The 23,454-nt window shown below is 35.4% G+C and overlaps 1 protein-coding gene across 2 annotated transcripts; it reads right to left on the bottom strand.

Moving 5' to 3' along the window:
* Nucleotides 1-737: 737 nt before the first annotated feature.
* On the bottom strand, nt 738-22,772 carry LOC124456501 (BAI1-associated protein 3-like). 2 transcript variants are annotated; one of them, XM_047006924.1, is made up of 36 exons: nt 22,282-22,772; nt 21,036-21,126; nt 19,628-19,837; nt 19,163-19,222; nt 18,613-18,640; nt 17,620-17,658; nt 16,993-17,170; nt 16,101-16,145; nt 14,662-14,739; nt 14,019-14,106; nt 13,191-13,298; nt 12,443-12,550; nt 11,957-12,057; nt 11,034-11,151; nt 10,575-10,699; nt 10,284-10,368; nt 9,307-9,363; nt 8,828-8,925; nt 8,675-8,723; nt 7,990-8,138; nt 7,303-7,426; nt 7,169-7,237; nt 6,371-6,445; nt 6,188-6,292; nt 5,512-5,727; nt 5,287-5,355; nt 4,557-4,636; nt 4,424-4,490; nt 3,854-3,895; nt 3,337-3,408; nt 2,763-2,846; nt 2,294-2,372; nt 2,186-2,224; nt 1,988-2,111; nt 1,463-1,677; nt 738-1,059 (listed from the first exon to the last, which is right to left on the bottom strand). In XM_047006924.1, exons 1-36 carry the CDS (start codon nt 22,479-22,481, stop codon nt 950-952), a joined length of 3,585 nt encoding a protein of 1,194 aa, XP_046862880.1. In that variant the 5' UTR covers nt 22,482-22,772; the 3' UTR covers nt 738-949. The 2 variants fall into 2 exon arrangements, with proteins under 2 accessions (XP_046862880.1, XP_046862881.1); XM_047006925.1 differs by lacking the exons at nt 18,613-18,640; nt 19,163-19,222; nt 19,628-19,837; nt 21,036-21,126; nt 22,282-22,772 and adding an exon at nt 18,442-18,605.
* Nucleotides 22,773-23,454: the final 682 nt, after the last annotated feature.

Genomic DNA, 23,454 nt, shown 5'->3' with positions numbered 1-23,454 from the left:
ATCCAATCACTGGGTTTTGTATACTAGTTATCGTTCCAGGTATTTTACATTTCACTGACTAATAGTGATAAACGCCTTCGCAGACCTAGAAGTTGTGTTGCTGGCTGTGCAAAGTTAGAAAGTCCTACCAATACACAATTTGCGGAAGGAATATCATTGCATCTTGTTCCGAAAAAAGAAAAAGATCTGAACGGCGAACAAATTGGAGAAATTTTGTCCGAAAACATCGACCAAATTTTCAAGCTCCAGTTACATCGCATTGTTATTCAACCAACTTTGACGATTGAATGCGTTGACAAAGTCGCTCAAAACTAAAGCAACTTTGAAAGACAATGCCATTCCTACAATTGACGTGGCAGGAATTGTTTCAGCGGCTGAAGAGTTAATAATTGTTATATTTTTATGTTGATGAAGGAACTAGTCTATACGACGACCAATGTTTACAATTTACTATAGCTGTCTCAATGACCTGTTTTGAAAATTCTGTTTTAAATGGAAATCTCAAAATCAAACAGTCCATACCAAGTTTGTTGGGCTATGTGTAGTTGTGGAGGAAGCATGTAGTTAAAACATGGAGAAGTCAACTTACGCTAGATAGATTTCCTGTTGGTAATATCATGACAAGCTTTGGAGGCAAAATTAATCTACTTTTCGTGAACGTATGATAGTCATTTCAATATCAAATTGCTTCTAAAAGAAGAAATATTTATTGAGCAAATAAAAAAGTGGTCGAAAAATTCTCTGCTGTAGCACTTTAAGAATAAAGAACCACAGCTAATAATTTATTGACGAAATTAAATAGTAAATACCCTCTACAAAACATTTTATCATGAATGGAAAAGAGCAAGTATCCCAATTTCCCTTTTGATAGCCAGTCATAATAGCATGTCCAGCTGCCTTTGCAACTGTTCTTGCCCGAACACTTTTAACTTGCAATTTTTCTCGTAAGTTAAGAACCTTTCCCTTTTGCTTTATTCCGTATAGGTGAAAGTTTTTGGTAAATATCTTGTCTTTCTTTCACGAATTTCATCGCCAACTCGTCGCTTCTTGCTTTAAGAACTAGACAACAACAAGAACATGAAAATAGTTTCGACAGATGTAGAACAATGCTACTGGCTTTAGCTACTTTTCACAATGTTATGGCGCAGCACAAATACACAGCATCTACTGACCAACACCAGGTTATTCGCTGTACTCAGTATTCGCCGACACTGGCAGGTACAGAAAAAGTACGGATACCACAAAAATCACTGAACCCCCCTACCCCAAGCTACTCTCCAAATCAATTAACCATCATTTTCATACACTTTACAACCAGTCTTTCATCACATGCCGTCTTTTGTTGCAACACATCAATAGTATGATAGTCGAAGGTTTCAACAACATTTTGAACGATTGAAAATATCTCAGTCAAATAACAACCATTTGCATGGTAATAACAACAGGTTCCTGCTTCACTTACTTTCAAAATATTTCCCTTCTGGGGTGGGGTGAATGACGGGTACTAAGACTTGTTCAATACCAGAGAAAGTGGCCGGGATTTCGGTCTCGAGGCCTGGTACATGATTGAGTGATGCAAACACTTGACCAGCAATGTCATCTGTCAGGACGTCATAATCAATTACGGTCAGTTGGACGTGAGCGCCATGCTGTTTACATGACTCGGCCGACACAGAGCTTGGAAAAGAATAAATTATAAATTCAGCATGCGAACTTTGTCAAAGATACTGAAAAGGCTTGCAAGCATTCTTAGGCGTTTGTGGAAAAACAGGACAAGAACTCTTCGTACAAACACTACAAGTACTTCGCAAAGACTTTTTGTTATTGTGTCTAAGAGATTTGTGATACGATGATAATTTTTTACATGGACAACAATTGCTGTCTCCAAGAGAGTTATGCTATGACAGCGTGGAAAGAGAGAGAGAATATGATCACGTGACGCAAGAATTACCCAGCAATGGTGTCAAAAGCAATGCTCTGAACTTACTACTGAAACTTCGCATCAAACAATGGAAAAAGCGTTTTCCATTGGACGTCAGTCCTTTCCACTGTTGCCATGGGAAAGAGATGACGTGGAGCAAGAGTCAACCTAACATACGGGTCACTATAACCTGAAAAGGATAAATAATGCTGACCATCCACAACAAACCATTAGACAATAAATAAATTTTCAAAATCATTTTACCATTTGAGTCTAATGCAGGTAAATTTCTACCATTTAACACTACAAAAAAAGCATAATGCCAAATACTTTCTCCTTTTATGCGATGAAAATATAATCAACAAAACATACGTTCAATGTGGAGTTTCTCATTCCTGGAATCGTAAAACATTCTGAGCGCCAGTTCTCCTAAATCACGTGGTTTTTCCAACTACAAAATACGAAACATGAGATTTCCAATCTTTCAATTGATTTTAAAGCACAACATCTTTCTCAAACAGCACAGTTTTGGTTAAGCTGTGTTAATTTAGAAATCTGTTTTTTTTCAGTAGCGTAGCCAGCCCGAATTTTTACTCCCTCTATGGAAATATTTTTGTGTTTAATGATAGTGAGAACAATAGATTTCTAAAGAAATGAATAATGGTAATCTTTCAGAACTTGCATCGTGGGAGAAATCTGCAGGCTGGCTACGCTACTGGTTGCTTTCACAGTGAGCGAACATTGAAAATACAGAGAAGGATATGAGTAAATAAGCACTATTGTTCTCATATACAGAATTTCAACTGATTGATAAGTCCATGAAAAAATCAGCCAAACAAACCATTTCGATCATTTTCTCAGCATAGTATTCTTCGATAAGTCTCTCCGATGTAAGCTGACGAATACCAAGATCGTCAAGGAGTTCCTACACAAATATAAAAAAAAGGGTGAACATCATTTTCAAAGTAATTCACCTAAAGATCAGTGAGACCATATAAGAAATATTTTAACCAGATTTGGTCTGATGATCTTAGACTCTCCCACCTGCTTTTTATAGTTGCAAACTATGGAACAGGGGGGGTGTTAAAGTTCATCAAACCAAATCTGCAAGAAATTTTTTCAATGTATGGTCACACTGCCTTTGATCCACTGACGCAGTGACGTATACGTAGCATTCGTTAAGTAGAGTTAATTAAAGGACTAGGCCCCACCCCCATATTTCATAGGGCGCACTGCCTTCGAGGCTATCTTATTGAATAGAAAAAAACAGCAAAATAAAGGCAATTGTCAACACTCCAGTCAAACTGTGACAAATGGCAACCAGGAGACTTCCCTTCCCAAAAAAAAATACAGGGCGCCATGTAATTCTACCAAACCAATGCATAGAGGGTGAAAGCAAACGGCGAAAAACAAACCTTTAATTCGTCAGTTATCATGTTCTCCCGTGGTATACCAATGCCATCGACGCAAAAGAAATCTGTGAGAACCTGAAAAGAAACACGTGGGAAAAGTTATCAAATAGAAAATGGAAATAATTTATTTGTACGAGATCTGGAAAACTGGAAACTAGTGTCGCATCGCATTCTCTACATTATAGTGCGCATCAAAAACAGAATATGTTTTCCGCAAGGAGTTTCAACAAGCCAATGCCATTTGGTTCGAAAAAGCAACGAAGTTATCGTTCCAGGTATATCTTGGGCTCAGTGATGCAAGCAGACTAATTCCTTTTTAACTTCTTCCTGTTTCGTTTTTCAAAACCAAATCGTAAACACGTCAAATAACGCGAGAAATTCTGTATGCGTGTGTGCTGGGAAAATATTGAACATAGTAAATGTTTTTCATCAGGTCATTAAACAGCGGAAAAGAAATGGTTCTTCTCTCTTAAATTATTTTCACTATCGAGTCAAACATTTCCTACATCAACAATAATACCTTTACGACTTGATTCATTCGTTGATAGAAAATTGGCGATCTCTAGATATGAAAATACATGGATAACGTAATCGTACACACAGACAACCAAGTAATGTTCTTGTTTTAAGCAAATAGGACAAATTTGGAAACAAATATAATATAAAATATAGAAAAAAGAACTGGACTTGAGCTCCACCTCTCAATTAACACCTTCACTGTCAAACCTCGAAGCGCCAATTCCCACCCTTCTTCAATAACACACAATGAGCTGTAATATGATCTGGAGAGTTAATTCCAATGCTAGTCTCATTGCTAGCTTTTATACGCAATTTTTAAGCCATTTATGATGAGTTTTTAGGTTTATTACCAAATCTTGTTTCGTAAAACTTTTCATGGAATTTGTGCTACTTTATTTTAGGTATTTCGTTGTTGATTTTTTAAAATATTAACATGAAACTTGCAAAAACTCAGAAAAACATGCTTCACATTCGGCTTCAAAAATGGCGGTGTTGTTAGTGTTCCAGTTGATATTATAGTTCACTGGTAACACCATTACTCTTTCCATAATTCAATATCGTAAGCGCTCACCCCTTTATCATGTTTGATGGTATCGACAACAATCGTTACGAGTCCATTCCAAAGATTAGGCAACGTCCTACAAGATGAAGCTTGAGAATTTTAAGCTAAATCAAAAGTTTAAAATCCATTGTAACACACGTGCCTGTCAAAAACAGGACGAACCAAAGTCTCGTAAAATGTTTTCAATGATTTTTCAAGGTATGCGAGTAACGGATCCATTGCCTGCATTTAAAAAAGATCCGTGAAAATTATATTGTCTTCATAAATTTGACACAAGACTAATGAACAAGCTAATACAAGCAATCTATTCAACAATGACTCAGTTGATATAACTGAAGCAATTAAACAGTGAAACAGTCAACCACTACACAAAACTTGACTACAACTGAAGCAATTAAACAGTGAACCAGTCAACCATTAAACAAAACTTGACTACAACTGAAGCAATTAAACAGTGAAGCAGTCAACCACTAAACAAAACTTGACTCAAATATTCAAAAATGAACATGAGAAATGTTTAGAAAAAAAACACGAATTGGCAAAGAAAGGAACAATCTCCACATCATCTATTGAGTAATAATTCTAAAACTTCTCACAATGGTGAACACTTCATGAAGTACCGAGGTTTGAGGATTATCGAAAAGGAACGAGATTTCCAAGAACATCCAATCCTCATCTACAAGTCAAAGTTTAATGTGTGCTGGGACGTAAACAGTACAGACATCATTAAATTTGTGGTATTTGGTGTAATGTTTTTGTCTTTCACAAACCTTAATGAAAAGTGTGGGTGGGGCGTCGGTACCCTCATACTCAGTGCCCGCCACTAGCTCCACACAATACAAATTGGAAACTAAACTTTAATAAATACTTACATCGGCAATCTCAATGTCTTCGTTGCTGCTCACGAGTTCAGAAATAAATCTTTTCAAGTCTATGGACATCTGATAAATGAAATAAACAGAGCGTACACAAAATGCTCCACGCCAGTGAAAGCTATATAAAGGTAGAAGTCCATTGCTCTCAAAATTCCCCAGAGAAGTATAACAACAAACGCCAAAACATCCATTCATATGCTAAAAAAACAGAACGCCTCGAACCTTCATTACAATATGATCAATCATTTCGTCCATTTTATTGAACAGAACTTCTTGTGTGTTTTCGGATAACTGTCTTAAAGTGAGTTCGGATTTCGTTGCCGTCTCATTGTCATGCGCAAGTCTCATGTCTCTGATGACACTGTGCCAGTCTAAGTGCGTATCAAGCTCCTTCAGCCATTGTTGAGTATAGGCCAGATTATTTAATGTGATGCATAACTACAAAAGTATAAAGGAGTTCCCCGATAAACATCATTTTTTAGAATATTTTCGACATTTGTTCAATTCATTATCAGTTTATACAGTTCACTCTTGTTATAGAAAACGCTCCAGGGACGGCAATTTAGTATTTATAATAGATTTGATGAAAATATTCCAAGTTTGGTGGTACAATGTTATTGTATTGTATTGTTGAGGTTTTTTTGTTTAAAATGCTCAGTTAATTTCAAAGCTTAGGTGATAGTTACTGCAAAATATGTCGCCTTTAAATGTTTGCAGTAGCTACAAAACAGCTAAGGTAGCCTCAATACATTTGGCAGTAGTTTCAGTTGAGGATTTACATAATTTCTTAATAGCGGGAGTCAAAATTCACGGCAAGAGTTGAATGTAGAGATCAATTATGAACAACATACAAAAAAGTCGTCTTCAAAGTGTATTCTTTTCTTTAACATAAACTTACAGATTCGCTTACACCAAAATAGGAAGGATTATCGTTGTAATAGTTGTTGGCTTTCAGTTTATTTCCCAATTCTTCAGCGTAATGTCGAGCTGCTTCGCATATATCCTGAAGACAAAAAAAGATAATCTCATCCGTTGACTTTGGTAGATATTTTTTCACAATGATTTAGTCTAGCAAACTTACATCGCTTATTTTCAGAACAAAAAGATAGCTTTCTGTGGCATTAGGCCATTGTAATCTCTTCCAAAATTCACACAGCTACAAAATGACGATGAAAAAAAAAAAAAAAAGGAATTAAGACACAAAATTGTGAAAAAAGACTCCCGTTTGGAGAGGGAGTGTATAAGAAACTGAGTTTAACATAAGATCACTTCTGATGAAGATACTAGACTTGAGTATGTTTGGATTCAGGTTTTAACCTCAGTTCACTCCGGATGAAGCCACTAGACTGAAGCGTTCAATGACTCAAATTTTAGCATGAGACTACTCCTGATGAAGACATTAGACTGGGGTATATAAAGGCTTAAGTTTCAACACAGATAACTGCTGATGAAGACACTAGACTGGAGTATATAAGGACTCAAGTTTCAACATCAGATCACTACTGATGAAGATACTAGACTGGAGTATATAAAAAACTCAAGTTTTAACATCAGATCACTCCTGATGAAGACATTAGACTGGAGTATATAAGGACTCAAGTTTCAACATTAGATCACTCCTGATGAAGATACTAGACTGGGGTATATAAGGACTCAAGTTTCAACATTAGATCACTACTGATGAAGATACTAGACTGGGGTATATAAGGACTCAAATTTCAACATTAGATCACTACTGATGAAGATACTAGACTGGGGTATATAAGGACTCACGTTTCAAATTCAGATCACTCATGATGAAGAGACTAGACTGGAGTATATAAAAATTCAAAACCTTGTAAATCAAAGACGTGTATATGATTTATTACCACACCAATACCTGATAAAAACAACAAGTGACGTCAACAGCAGAAGTTGAATATTGTACACTTGAATCAATGGCGACCGTCTACAATATTAATGACATCTGAGTATCACTAAGCAAATTAAATGCTGATTAAAAGTGGCCCAAACCTGGTCAATTTCAACGGCTTTCGTTATTCGAGCCAGAGCTTTTTGATGAGCCACGCGAAACCAATAATCTATGAACTTCTTGAACCAAACATGACTGTTGTCGAAGGCAAATTCTTTATTCTCACTGATGCAAAAGATTATGTTCAAATAAAACGCAACTTTCCATCTTTCGACGAATGACAGAGAGGAAAATTTTATTATTGAATGTAAAATATAACAAGGAAACAAAACAATTGACGATTTTGACAAATAATTGAATTCTTGGCTACATTTTTGGCATGCCAAGCATTTTGCAATAAACCAAATAGTTAAAGTTATTTAGACGCAAACTTGGTTAGAGCAGAAGCTTTGGAAGGACATAATGTCCACTGCCAAGGATAAAGACCTTTCTAGAAGGGGGATAATGGTGTGTGCTCTTTCCATGGCAATTTTCGCTGTAATATAGGTAGTGAACAATCTATGCCCTGCCTTCCAAATTTTAACCCAGAATACATTTTTTCACGCGAGCAATCCATCAGAAAATTGGGAGAGCCACCACCTGTCTACAACATGCATTGTTTGCACGTGTTAAGTGTTTTACAAGACAAATACTTAAATCATTTCACAATGCTGGCATTCAAACCCCTCCCAAACGCTCTATACGTCAGTAATGTAGAAAAAAGGACGATTTTTTCATATTGTGATTACCTGATAGTCAAATATTTTCGATATTCGATGATTTCTCTCGCCGCCAAATACAACGAAAACAATTTCGTTCCCAAATCTCCATCGCCAACTTCCACTTGTAATTTTTTTACATCCATTTTTGCAATGGATTGACGCATGTCCGAAGCAAGCTAAAATTACATCACACATATTCAATAAAGAACGTAATTAACATTAATAAAGAAAATAAAGAAAATCGTCATTAGTTTTGCGTCTTTATACAAAATATTCAGTGGCGGACACAAGGTGAAATTTCCAATAATATTTAAAAATTAAAAATCTTTCTCCAAATCACTCAAATCACTCCTACATAACATAACTGTGATGTTAAATAAAGACTATTTGATCGACTTCAGTACTGTACACGTACCAGCAGACGTATTAAATTTTCTTGTGTGTGTAAGATTATGTGTATATACGTAAGAATCCTTAAATTGAGATAAAATTTAGGGGTATACCTATAAGCATGACCTGGAACATCCTGGAACATCTCAGGCCTTGAGGACAAGCCCTCCCCTCCCCAATATTTCATAAAGTTTCCGCAACTGAAAATATCCTTATTGATGATCAGGTGTTAACAAAGCGCATGCAATCACATGTTAACTACATGAACCAACAAAATCTGCGCAAGCGTTCACGTGCTACATCAAGGAGAACTTACACATACCAGTCTTTCCAAAGACATATATGTTGTTAAGAAATAATCAACACCAACTCTAGGTAAGAAAAAAACAACAAGAAATCTGTTACAGCTGTTTTTATTTACAAAAAAACAGCAAAAATATGACTCCGGACACATCATATAAACAAGTGAACTTACTCGTTGAATATTTTACTATAGAACTTGATAGCTTTAAGCAAATCACATACAATAACCTCGGACAGAGACACGAGCGACAAAATTGCACTGGCTTGAGTCTAAAAGGAATAAAAATAGTCTCGAGGTCTCAAATTTCATTGCATATTGAGAGCGAAATCGGAAAAAACTTGTTACAATCAAAGATGTTAGTTGCTATACCAATAAAGAAAACAGAATTTATGACTATTAGAATTTGTGTTTACTGCTGTTATTTCGTGACGTTTATACGTGACGTCACAACTGTATGGCCCACCATAGTGTCGGTAAACTAGTTACCAAAAAAACATGGTGTCCATTCATGAAGTATGTATAGACGTCCCATAACGCTTCAGGAAGGAAGCCATTCAGGAAGAAAAATTTACAATCTTTCTAACTGAGTCCCCTGAAGCTAATCTCACGTGCTACTAAAATTGTACACAATAATCTCAAATTAGTTTCACCTGATCTTTAGGTTCTAGCCATGCGAATTGCAGAGTGTACCATTTTTCAGCTGAAACCTGAAATTTGTTCAAAAAAGACAATGAAAAAGAATAATATTGACCACAGCCTGCTAGCAACAACAGGGGTGGTTACACGAACGGTGTCTATTGTACAGTGAAATTTTAAAATATACTTTACAATGGTGCTTATATTTACTTCACAAAAAATTTTATGACTGTCCCATGGATTTTTGAAATTTTCAAAAAGTACTATGCAAGTTTTGAGCAACCTAAGATCACTTTAAGAATGATCAAAAATATTTAAAAGAAAAGAAGAACTATGATGACAAGCCACGCAATCCTATTTACTCTTGTCGAGAAAAGAGCATGGGCACGAGTTCATCGAGTGCTTTTTTTGTTCAAAAAACAAACGAGACAAAGCAGCAAAGAGGAAAACCAGTTTTAGTTTCTTTTTTAGCATGTTTATTGAATTTGTAAACCGCATTACAACAAAGAGTGGCGTAATCATTCCAACCTTCAAGTTTGCTGTGCTATGTAAATTTCATATCACAATTATGGTTATTTTTTTTGAAAAGTATTGTTTTTACATAAAGTGAACACCAAAAGTATTCAAGACACGAAATTTCACCATAATGTTTTTTGATTGCATTGTAAAGGAAATTTAAAATGACTCAATAACTTCTTTAATAGAACTGAGTTATTTTATTTCTTTTTAGAGATGTGTAACTTTTCTTCAACATTGAAATGACATCGTGTTATGACATCACATTGCATAATCAGCATTGACAAATAGTAATTTTTGTCGACAGTTAGCATTAAACAAAAGTAAAAAAATCAATATTAAAGAGGTTATAAAGTAATTTTATAAGTTCTTTGTTATACAATAAAGAAAATTGAAATAAAATTTCGTGTCGTTAACAACACTTTAACCTAGCACTACCAAACTTGAAGACTGGCGAGCTTCATTGGTAACAAACCTTCACAGTATTCAATATTTCATCCCTGATATCATTACCACGTCTTGCACAATAGTTAGGAAGGCTTTGTATGGACTTTATGCAACTGAAATATGTGAAAATATTGTAAAGAGATTAAACCATTTACATCAGTAGAAGACAATTCGCCAGATTTCCACTTATCATTTAAAATTGACAACAATTCCTCCAGGAAGGAATATGTTAATGACCGTGATTGATGATACCAACTGTAAACTTCCCATTCACTAACACTCCCCTCCCGTGAAAGCCCTGCATTCATGAAGGACTTACTTTAACATGTTGGCACAGCGACGTAATTTCATTGAGTTAGTTGCTGGATAAAGAGATCTGTGATTACTTATCAGACGAAGACAAAATTCAACAAAAGAATCCAAAGACTGATGAAACATTTCCTCCTGAAATAAAATCCGTATTTTAAACCCTTAAAATCTAATCTCCAACAAGGAATACGTGCATTAGACCAAGCTATGGCGCGCAAAGCAATCTCAATGTCTGAGGTTTTCCCCCTGATATTGAGGAATGAGACAAACTAACCTACAGAGAGCAGTTACTATCTTCTTATTATTTAAGAGTTTGCCATTTGATTGAATAAGACAATAGCGCGCGGCGAACAATAGTCATGTTTCGAGTTTTACTAACTCATACTCATTAACCAATCATAAACCCTTATCAAAGAATGTAAATACAGACCCACAGAATGAACAATAGTTACATCATAAAAACACTTACATCAGCTGAAGACAATTCGCCAGATTTCCACTTATTATTTATACTCGACAACAATTTCTCCAAGAAAGAATACTTTAATGAACGTGTTTGATGATACCAACTGTAAACTTCCCATTCACTAAACATTACAAATGACCAATCGTTAATAACCATTACAATCGGACTGGTGGGGTATAGAGATACACCAGGCAATAACGACACTGTGTGGTGAGGTTATACCTATAGCACAGAATAAGAATATACAGAAGAGTCACTCGTGTCGGAACCTTTGATGCTTTTGTCCTCGCGCATGTCGTGCCGCCCATGGTGGCCGCCATTATTCCTGCCAGATGATTAGGGTTTTTGACTTTTTCCAACCTCTAAAATGATCCGAAGTCATTTCTTAAGTCAAAAGAAACTTAAATTCCTTATTAAGTATTGACGTCTGTAATTTTAATGGTTGGAAACAACTGAGAAATCCTAATCATCTGGCTGGAATAATGGCCGATATGAGAACGCATTGCACACCTGAGTGACCCTTCTGTATAATCATTATTCTGAGCCTATATGTCCACTAAAAGTCAAAAACTGTCAGCGAGGTTTAATCCAAATGACATTTCCTTATAAGTCAGTGTCTAAAGCTGGGGGTATGGAGACGGTTGCATAAAATTTTGACAGAGCTACCGCTGAATAGTAATTCATTCGGGCTCATCAACAAGGAAGTTATATCGTCAATAAATTCAACAGTTAGGCAGGTGTTGGTTAGGTGCAGGAGTCCCCCCGCAAAAAATGGACGTTCACACCCCCCCTTACCATGCTATTGACAGAGTAAAAGAGTTAGCAGGTACGTATAAAGGTTCATCGTTTCATCCTGTTACTAGCTAACTGGTTCATGAAAAGGAACACTTCGCCCTCATCCCATATTTCTATAATACTTTACGTACCTTATGGCTTTTTGTAAGTGAGAGATGTTATTTTGAATTGCATATTGATGCAATACCCATTGAGCAAATCTGGAAATTTCTCCACTTCCGAACACGTCATCCTTAATACACAAAATTTTAGCAAACGTTATCATTCACATCGGTAAAGCAAATACAACATAATCGGAGCCAAAGACCAAGAAGTCACAAGAGTGACATTAATGGATGCAGGAAGAAATGTAATGGTAAAATGATGACAACGGTTTTAATCTTGACTATGGAAAATCGCAATTCAAATGTTGGACACGCTAAATATACATTTGATACACATTTCTTCAGAATGGTAAAGGCACTTTTTTGCTTTAAAGCAGATCTTATCATTCTTTGTTATTCATAACCAAAGAAATCAAAAGTAAGGTATTTTCTCGATCGCCAAAGAATAGCACCTCAAGGACCTCCTCTAAGAATATCCATAAATGTACATAAAATATACGCGAGGACACTCACCCCAGCATGATCTCCGTCATAAACTACAAATGACTTCAGAAAAACCGAGTAACTGACACTGCTGGATGAGCTGGTCTTTGAAGATTCTTTTCGAATGCCATTATCGCTCTAATCAAATATTAAACGTATTTAATAGCATTAAAGAATGTGTGTCAACCAAGATGCATTGCGCGATACGTAATCACAGCTCTACGGCCAATTTGTGGGTAGAGAAAATGGCGGATTGTGTTGTTGTAGTCCATTCAACTTAGACAAACCGTAACCATTCATGTAAAATAGAGTTTTTAATCAATTATTTTGCTAACTTTTCAGATAAATTAGACGATGTATTGACGAAATTGACTTCAGTGTGTCACAAGCTTAAAAACTATCGATGTAAACATAAACAAAAGCGCGCAAATGCATCTTGCTTGACAAACATTCTTTAAGCAATTGTTGAATAACTTTGCAAAATAGGCATTCTAATTGGTTAATTAAAAATCGATTCAACGTTCCAAATTTCCTGTATCTTGATGGGTACATCATTTGACAGAAGATTTTCTCCTTCTTATAGATTATAGCTACTGATTAATTAAGTGAACGGACAAATGACATTTTTGGTTTGGTTCCCACTGCACTGTTAAATACTTCCCAAAAAAACATTCATTCGGTAATTTATTAGAACATAAACATGATTTCAGATATCATATTCGTTCATGAAAATGGTTTGTTGGAAAATAAAATGACATTTGTTCCAAGTGTGTCTTACTTGAACACCGACGAGTCTAAGAACAAGATGACAATCTCCACTTGTTTTTGACTTCGCTGATCTTGCTTGCAATGGAAACCATTTGTCAACGCCACCAGATGGAATGTCCTGAAAGTATATATATATATATATAGTTACAAATTACATAGGAGTGCTATACACCTTAATTAAAGAATGTTTTATGCAGTGCGGTGTTTGAAATTAAATCAAGATATGATCTTCGCACTTTGCTGGACAATTTAAGCAACGGACAACTCAAACATGTTTTTCTAACATAATTTATTACACTAAATAAAAAGTGCACACACATCATGATTGGTTGCCAGTAAACAATTTCATAACGCATCTGTTTATGCCGTCATTCAGTACATAGGTTCACATTTGTGTATGTGTATTCAAACACAGGACTGAAAAATGCCATGGAACACCGCTGTTATAAATTGTTTTCCACGAAATTATTCTTTACATGAAATATTTTCGTATCTTGCAGGGAGTTTTTCAAAAAAAATAAAACAGATGTAGATTATAGGTGTCTGAAAACGTAAGTCACATTATATTTTAATCTGTATTCTTCAAAGTGAACAATATCATTTAGGAGTTACGGGAAAGCACCAAGTGCGTTGTGCAAACGATTGTTTTCAATAGTTACTAAGAAAAATTTACATGGAAAATTTTCACTATCTTATCTTATTTAGAAATTAGCAGCAAGAAATAGAAATACTTTTCTACATGACTGCTACACGTCATTACTACAGCAACACAAATTTCTACATAAGTACGTGAAATATAAATTGCAAAGATTACGGTTTTATATTCAGTTCCTGTTACCTTGATTGGAACTTCTACAAAGCCTAGAAAATCATCCATGCTACCACCAGCACACTTTTTACTTGATTGGACAACTTGTTTTAGGAAACTAAACAATGAAGCACAACTGAGTACAGACATTATAGATAAAGATGACGTGGGATGGTAAACTATTCAACATCTAGAAATGAAACAAGGGGATTTGCTCATCAAACAACTTAAATCTAAGTTGGGCGTCGTGATTGACTTAAATTCATTATAGCTTATGACTGTTTCTTTAGATTTGCATGATCTCAAAACTGACCAATCGTATTCTGTAGTAGTAAAACTGTATATTAAAAAAGCCCATTGATTGATAAGATTTTGATATTTGAAAGTTTATAAAATCGGGTAGTGATTTTGTCTAACCTTGGATCCGATACTGATTGTACTTACGAAAAGAATTTGTTGTCATTACACCGATTTAAATAGTTGAAAAGTAAAGTACAAAATTTCATATTGGATTTCAACATGGCGTAGTTACAACTAAAAACTTATATATGTAGGAAGCTGCTAATGCTATGAAATAGACTTTCTACATCGACAAGCAAAGCATTTTGGGATGGCCACGTCATTTTATAGATACTGTGTCAGTAATTTCAACAGATTATGAAAATTCGCGTACCGTCCTACGCCAGCGACGCCTTTTATTTGTGTGATTTTGTTTTCCTTATCAAGAAATGCCGTATCCTCGTCGTGATCCCTGAAAAAAAAAAGAAAAATATAAATGAGATTGATACGAATTTAGGCTCAATCATGTGTTTTTGTCTTTTATTCCAGTTTGCAGGGATGCTTAGAAAAACGTAAACATGTTCTGTCATCGTTCACAAATTTTAGCTACAACTTAAAAATGTTTATTATCAGTTTTACTCTAGTTTGCAGGGATGCTTAGAAAAATGCAAACATGTTCTGCCGTCGTTCCCAAATTTTAGCTACAACTTGAAAATGTCTACTAACAGTTTATCAAGAAAAAATAAAGTTTATTATTTTAACCCAGGAGTGTCATTGTACCAATAAACGAAAATAGATGGAACGCTATCTGAAATAGAAAAGCCTGATAATTTTTTGAAGCCAAATTTTACACCAAGACACGCGAGATTACGTCCAGACACACGTGTGTAAGAAAATCTCGAAACACGAAACAGGCGTGTCTGGGTGCAATCTCGCGTTGTCCACATTGACGTCAATCCTACGTTGATTGGGGGGAATAATATTCTAATATTCTGCTATATGGCTGGGTAATTTCTTTTCAAAAACATTTCACTTTCAAAAGAAATCAGCCCGGCATAACAGAATTTATGAATATGGCTCCCCTCGATTAACGTTAGATTGATGTCCATATTAGCAGAAACGTAGATCATCCATGTGTTGGTGCAGTCCCGAAAAGGATTGTTAATGTAACTGTAAGGCACGTTCAGACGATCCGATTAGTCGGATCCGACTTTTGGTCGCTTGTTCAGACGGTCCGATAATTTTGTTAATATTTATATTTGTATTGATTGTTTTGATATCTATAGTCCTCTGAACAGACATTTGTGTTATCCAGTACATTTATAGATATATTTATCGTATTTTTGTTCTTGTTTGCAAGTCTTTTTTAAATCAATGTAATTTGGCGGGTCGGCTTCTTTTGATCTTGCTGGATGAAAATAGAGCAAGTTCTATTTCCATCCTATTTTTTAGATTGACAGATCCAACAGTCAGAAGCTCACTTTACATGTGTTCACACGACACGTGTGAACGTGCTTTTAGTTATGTGTTTTGAGTTAATGTATTTCATAATACAGAAAAACGTTACAAAGATTATGAAATAAATTATTAGTTCTCTTACATTCCAATCATCTTAAATCTAGCACAAAAAGGTAGATAATTAAATCAAAGTGCAACCGTTTAATATCGTTTCAAAAACAATGAAAATTTAAGGGATACCACATGACCGTTTAAAAAAGGGCGATCATTTAAAAAGGTTTCATTGTAATCTAGACACAACAAAAAACGCAAGAAAGAGGGAGAGAGGATGGGTTTAATAAAAGAATTCAATACACCTAGACAAAATCAACATACCATATGTCCAAATGTAATGTTTCTTTCATGACGTCATTTACTTTCCTGTAAAAAAACATCAAAACTCTATCTTCAGTTGATAATGATGACACGACGACCCAATTTGAACATTGGTGGGGAGATATACTTAGTCGAGCTTTGTAATTTAAATTGAATTTATTTACGCAGTAGGCAAATAAAGCCTAGTCGGACTGCAAATTTAGTCCAGTAGCAAGATTGAAATATAATGAAAGAACTTTTCTTTGTCGTACAAAAAATCGTAATAAAATGAATGGTTTGGCTTGTGAGTATCGTTATGTGTTTGTAGATGTAAATTGTCCAGGTTGGTATAGTCCTGAAAAGGACTGTTGTTGTAGACTGAGGTTTGGACAACATTCTCAGAGTCAAGTATAACACCAGTAGTCTTTCTCAGCAACGCACTAACATGGACGATCAAAATCTATGTAGCAATACTCTCGTGTCCAAACTTTAAACAATCCACTTTAGAACATGATCTCGGTTCAGATGATCACCAAGCATGTATGTAATAATACAACAGTACCGGAGCCGGTTGCACGAAGCCTGGATAGCGTTATCCATTGGATGGCAAGTTTTTCTAAACTTTTATAAAACCTTTTAAATAGCAAAAAGTATAAGATTCCAACTGAACAATCACTGAGATAAAATATTGTTTCAAAAATAACGAAATTTCTTTGTCGTAAGAAAAATATAAACACCTTTTTTATAAGTTTGAAGATTTTTGCTATCCAATGGATAACGCTATCCGGGCTTCGTGCAACCGCCCCCGATACAATAACCAAAGACTTAAGCTATTTCCCATCGTTCATGTTGACATGTGGACGATAACTGCTTCAAACACACATTTAATCTTACACATCTTGGTATCTCTTACAAAATAAATATTTCGTTCCATTTCGGATTCAACGTCTTCCTTCTAACCGAAGTGAGTTTAATAATATCCTCATCCAACTGCTCCGAAACTGTTCTTGTCTTACTTGTTTTTTTCTTTAACTTACGATCAAACAAGTCATCAATGACAATACCAAGCATACAATATGGATCACTAAAACCTATGAAAAAAACGCAAGTTTTTCAGATACGGGGAAGCCAGGGGGGCTAGGCTAATAAGGGGGTTACAAATTCGTGGATGTTTTCAGTCTTTCAAAACAAAATGCCCAGCTGCTCCTTTGAACATCACGTGACATCGCTACCAAAGAGTTAGCAAAGACAGCTCATTCTACATTAGTTTATTCAATTTTCGTTGCTTTTGCTTTTTGCTTAAAATATGTCAATGTGATGTATGTGTGGAGTTCGCAATGCTTACAAAGAAAATTAACAAATTCTTCCACCGTACTTAAAATATATTCTCTATGAAATGAAATAAATAACTCGAGTTAAACATATATATGCCAACAAATCCTAGAGAGGTGAATGGACGGTGATTTTGTTGGGTAACGTCAGAAATCTCAAAACATTACTTTAAGATGGAAAATAACGTACTATAAGACAGGTTACATACCATTAGCGTCTTTTGCTTCAACGCCTTTTGCCTCAACAACTATATTTGAACAAGAGGAGAATCAAGCAATCATCTACACTTATGACCTACTGCAAAATGGCGAGATAACTAAGTAAGCCACAGAATAGATATCTTAACAGAAGGTCTACTCGTGTCGGAACCTTTGATGTTCGTGTCCCCCACTTTTCTGAAGCAAATTCTAAGCAGACACGCCTTCCAGCAAGATACTTCCGTTAGATCGTAATAGAAAATATAAATGCTTTTATAAATTGCACAACAAAAGCTTGGAACCTTATCCTCTTCGCAAGAAGATAGCATTTTAAAAAAATTTCGGCAAACTTTTAACAAGCTTTAAATGTGAATTATTAGTAAAATAACATTCTTGTGCAATACTATTCCATATCGATTTTGTGAAAGTATCTTCCTAAGAATTCACGCATGCGTAGTGAAAAATACGCCACGATTTTAGCCGAGTGGGCCTTATGTTAGATGTCTATTCTGTGACTTAGTCAAATACGTGTAGCATGCCGCGTGCAATAAAATGATCAGAAATTGTGCACTTTGATACGTTTATGACTTGTCTTAAAAAACTCTCAGTCATTCATTCAGCACAGTGGCCAAATAGCCCTGTCCATTGCATAGCATAATTTTGAGCACTTCAAAGATCTCTTAGCTAAAAGGGAAAAATCTACGATCAATAAAATATACATTACTGTTTCCAGAATTACGAAGTTTCATAATCGCAAAAAAATACAACCAACTTTTTCACAAGTTTAAAAAATTACTATTCAATGGATAGCGCTAACTACGTGTAACCACTACCTTAATCTTAAGGACTGGCTGTTCAATGAAAAGTGCTGCATTGGAAACAAGGGCTGAGAAAAAATGGATGAGCATGGAGGGTTAAACAGAACGTAGAGGGAGGAATTTCCGTTTCCGACCTTAAACAAAAAAACACAGTTATACTTATACATGACAAATTTACATACTTACCGTTGACTTCAACGTGACACGTAGGAGGCTGCAAACGAAATAAGAAAATTGAGTGGCACAGTTTTGCCTCATTTTAAGCAAACAACGATGTTTGTGGCAATGTTACAGAGCTACGTAGCTATAGACTGTATGTTTGTGGATGTTGATCGTCAAGGTTAGAAGATTGCTGAGAAGGACTGTTGGTGTTCATGTTGACTGAAGTTTCGACTTCCTTAGCGGTAGTCATCTTAATTGTCCTCTATTCATTTGTCACAATATTGTATGCAGGTTGCCAAGGAAATGGGTGGATAAACCACCGATGTCCTATACGAATGCTAAACACAAACACCAACAGTCCTTCTTCAGGAAAGCATTAAACCTGGACGGTCTACATAAACATCTAACAATACTCCCGGGTTCAAACAATTCACGATTAATACTACACATTAAGACTACGTGAAATGGGTGAAAGAGAAAGAACATTCTATAGTAACGTCGTTTTTAGTTACATGAAGTAATCCGCCAGTTAGTGGTGTTATTTGGTTGACGACAATGGTTGACGACAAAGTACCTTGCGTTCTTTCACACGGGAGAATAATTCCCGATGTTTTTCTTGATCAATTCCAAACACCTAAAATTATCATTTCAACGTGTTGACATTGAACAGTGGTTGTAGAAAAGAGGTAAGTCAGAAAAAAGATGCTCCATTTTGCAAAATCTTGTATAATATTTCGTCACTTTACAATGCCATATCATTGTCCATTTGTCCTCAGTCGCAAATATATGCATGTTTTTGAGCAAATTAATGCAGGTTTTTGGATACACAGCAATTATAGTTTTCATTATTTTAATAAAGTCCACCATGGCATAGCTGCATGGTAAACACCAACAAAGTATTTACCAAAATAAAATTGAAAATAGTTCGAACATCCCCTACAAAATCATCCCAGATTCATCTCTCCCATCATGCATTCCCACCACCATCATTGTACCCAGAAGTACTACATCATCCCATTGTTTAAAGGCTATAGGCTACCTTTTGACCATAGGCATAAATCTCGCCTTGTGAGGGGACATCTTTTCTTTGTTGTTCAGACACAAACTGATTTCTTATGATGAACAATAATTCACTGTAAAGTTCAACACATTTCTCCTCATCTGTGAGGGTTTTCTCTTTCTCATCTGAAGGTAACACTTCATCATCACCAGAACCTTCCTCAGTTTCATCTGGCAGTGATGGTAAATTCTGTAATGGAGCAAAAATGTTTGTGAAAGTTTTTATGATGCAATGGATATATTGACAATGTTTGTTATGAGCTGTTAACAACAATGGAACAGTTGTTTGTAGAGAAGGTTATACAGATTTTTATACATAACTTTACTAAAATATTGCCACATGTTAATTGTTACCATGGAAACAAATCAACAGTTACTTATGACAAGATCAAGAGCGATAAACAAACACATTATGTCCTTTGGAGGTTAAACTTATAAAAAAATTACCAGGTACACATTGCTAAAAAACTGAAGGTCATGCTTCAAATTCAGTCTTTATAAATTTAAGACCAATAGAGTAGGGACTAAGGAAGCTTTTGAAATTCGCAGGTGTTAAAAATTAAATCACTTAAATGCTCACTATGTCATCGCACACAATATTTGATCTAGATATGAAACTGCTGGATATTATTTATTTTCAGACGGCTTTCTTCCAGCATCATGTCAGATGAAAAGGTCTGTTTGTTTATTTGAAAAATTTAATACACCTGTACCTAACATTAAATATATTACAAATGTTTAAGCAAGAAGCTAAATTAATTGGGTCTCCTTCCTATAAGATGCATCCACACACCAAAAACTGTGGGTGTACATACAAGCACCTGGACACCCACAGCTTCCCAAGCCCCTGCAATAAAAAGTGTCCACAACACAAATGTCTGGATTCAAGAATCAAAAGAACATATAAAATTTCTTCATTCTCTTGTGGCAGTCAACTTTCTTAGTTTCATTTGAATTTGCTCATTTTGGAAATACCATTACTCTGACATCACATTGTGAAAGCAATATTTCTCAAAATGGCTAACACTTTTTCTTTGCAAGTACTACATTTTATTGAATAAACGAGTTGACAAATAAGTGCATTTAGGATGTATAAGTTGGGAATTTTAGTAAAAAAGTACGCATGAAAACTACCAATTTCCTAAAACTACAATCTGATGCATAGATGATGATATTTGCATCACAAAGAAAGTCCAATAACTGTAGAAAGAAGTAAATAATGGCAATTCAAGAAGTTTTTGATTCATTGTAAATGATCTTTGCTATGCAAATGTAAATTTTCCAGTCATAAACACAAGAAAATTTATGAGGTATATGAGAAAACACTTAAGTTATATAAGCCACAAATATAGCCAGGAATATTATTTCAAGCATGAATTGATACAAACCTCTACTGCTTGTGATTGAGGCTTAATTGTCTGCTTTTTCCAGTCCAAATCAGTAATAATTTCAAAAAACCCATTGTCCAATTGCAATGCTCTACAGGGGGGCACAAAAATAACATCACAAAATTATATATAACAGAAAAAGTCACCCTCATTGACAAATATTTGATTTTTAATCCATTCGACTACATACGAATATTCAATAATTTTTTGCAACATTTTACTCAACATAAGAGAATAATTTCTTATATAAGGCGTCTATCAACTTACCTGGTATAACTTTTCAAAAATGTAACTATTTTTTGGTAAAAAACGAATTCTTTTGGGAAATTTTTACATAAATGTGTCTACACACATGCCTTTTGCAAGCTGCATGCCTGCAACAATATTCAAATCTAGCGTGAGGAATCAATTTAAACCAACAAATCATGACATATTTTAAAGCATAATCCTGTCAAATACCAAATGCCTTTGCAGAGGAGTTCGTTCTGTAATAATTCGATTCAAATAGTCGTCTTCAAGTGACAAAAACCTTAATGTTGGCGCTGTTTTCATGACAGGTAAATTTTATGGGACAGTCTCTAAGTTTGAAAACTATAACAAAGACGTTGCTAATGTACTATCCAAGGGTTTACTTGTAGGCTTTCACACTATGTTTCATCTAATTTGCGATGCAAATGACGATGACTGTGAGTATTATGTCAATTTAATTCAAGTGATATAAGGCATTCAAGATGCTTTTGGTAAACGATAAGGCGAAAACATAAGTTATCTCCAGTCTATGCTTTTCTTTGGAAAACTAGTTTGCACAACCATTTGCAGGCGGCGTGCTCGGCTTTAGAAAACTTTGAAACACAATTGTTTACATTTGAAAGGAGAGTGAAGCATAACGAAAACAATATACATAAGAACCACGACAGTAAACAGTAAATTGCCTCCCTTTTAACATATTAATTATTTTTATCATTCTTGTCAACGCACATAGACATATGCTATATTAGAATCCTTTCTAAAGTTCAACAATTGACAGATGGCAAAGCGCTGGCACACAAGTGTACTTTAACTCACACCCATTTCAGCATTACATAAGCAAGTATTATTTGTCAAACATTTCAACATCACCATGGCTTAAAACCTATTGTTTTAGCGTAATAACTATGTTTGGCTCTTCAAAATTAGCGTTGGAAGTGCATACAAACAGTTTTGAAGACTTGGTGTGACGCGATCACCTACAACAGGTGAAATATACCTTTGACTGTCAGTGTTTTCTCCCGTATACCAAGTTGTACTTTCCTCCTCGCTAACACTTGCATTGGACTCGTTTGGTTTTAAGCGGCGGAGCTTCTCTAGTTGTGACTGCCAGAATGGTTGAAATTGTTGTTTGTTTGTCTTGCTAATAGTGTCATGCCATTCTTTAAGCACTTGTCTCACTGACTCATTAAGAGACATGTTGTACGAATTTCGTTTTAACTGATTTCGAAAACGAGAGCACGGTCATGAGACTCATACCAATTTTTTTAGCACAAGTGTGAATAAATTTTCATTATATTGCTGCGGAAATCGACCACGAGCAAATATTAGTTTCCTTTCATGTGTGCAAACTTGCCATAAACAATAGCCACTAATATCTCGTATTCTCTGATGATTACAACCAAAGGAATTTGTTCGTTATTGTTTTTTTGTCTATTGACGTGACCTTTGTATGTCACATTTGCACACCAGGACAAAGGCGAATAACAAAACCTTCCAATGATTTCTCGTTGTTTTTTATGCTAATACTATAAAAATATTAAGTGTGCATGTGAGGATTATCGTAGACGCCCGCAGCGTTTAGTAGATACAAGTAGTTATTTGATAGGGGGCGTTTATTGGATCATTTACGGGATTTGTACCATATGTGACCAAGCCTTAAACATCATCAAACTGTACTTAAAAAGCAAGTTCACCTCGGAGGCTTAAAGAGAAGAACTCCATTGTTAGGTTCGTAAGCACAATAGAACTATTAACACGCAACTTACGGTGCATGCGTGTCACGTGACTATGGTGACACCGCATGACTTGGCTCAGTGATTTCCCGAACTATATTGATCTTATATTACGTTCGTTCGTCTGCCTCTGAACAAGATGAACTAGTGTAATGTAATAACTTGTATTTTAGAAAGGAACTGAAAATGTGGAGAATTACTTTGGACCGGGAGAAAGAAATAGAACAACAGATGGTTGAACAGGTATTTTCGCTAAATATATACGTGAGGATTTTGTTTCAGCAGTTTTAACGCTCTAGATGAGTGTATTTTTCTTGCTCAAAGATTATTCAAAATCATTTTGAAACATTCTGGATAAATCCCCCCTCCCTCTCCCTCCAGAAGTACTGCTCTTAGCTTGCCTATTGCATGTTTCTCTTTTCAAAGAAGAAGTCTTC

Source organism: Xenia sp. Carnegie-2017, unplaced genomic scaffold, assembly GCF_021976095.1.
Source record: "Xenia sp. Carnegie-2017 unplaced genomic scaffold, XeniaSp_v1 HiC_scaffold_5, whole genome shotgun sequence".
Taxonomy (NCBI): Eukaryota; Metazoa; Cnidaria; class Anthozoa; order Malacalcyonacea; family Xeniidae; genus Xenia; species Xenia sp. Carnegie-2017.
The sequence above is the reverse complement of the archived record's forward strand: the minus strand, read 5'-3'. Positions and strand labels throughout refer to the sequence as shown.

Coding starts and splice junctions, on each gene's coding strand:
- LOC124456501 (XM_047006924.1), bottom strand. CDS start 22,481: ATGTCTCTTAATGAGTCAGTGAGACAAGTGCTTAAAGAATGGCATGAC. Junction 13,299..14,018: donor TTGTAGAAGTTCCAATCAAG/GTAACAGGAACT, acceptor ATATACTTTCAG/GACATTCCATCTGGTGGCGT. Junction 2,373..2,762: donor CTGAGAAAATGATCGAAATG/GTTTGTTTGGCT, acceptor CGTATTTTGTAG/TTGGAAAAACCACGTGATTT.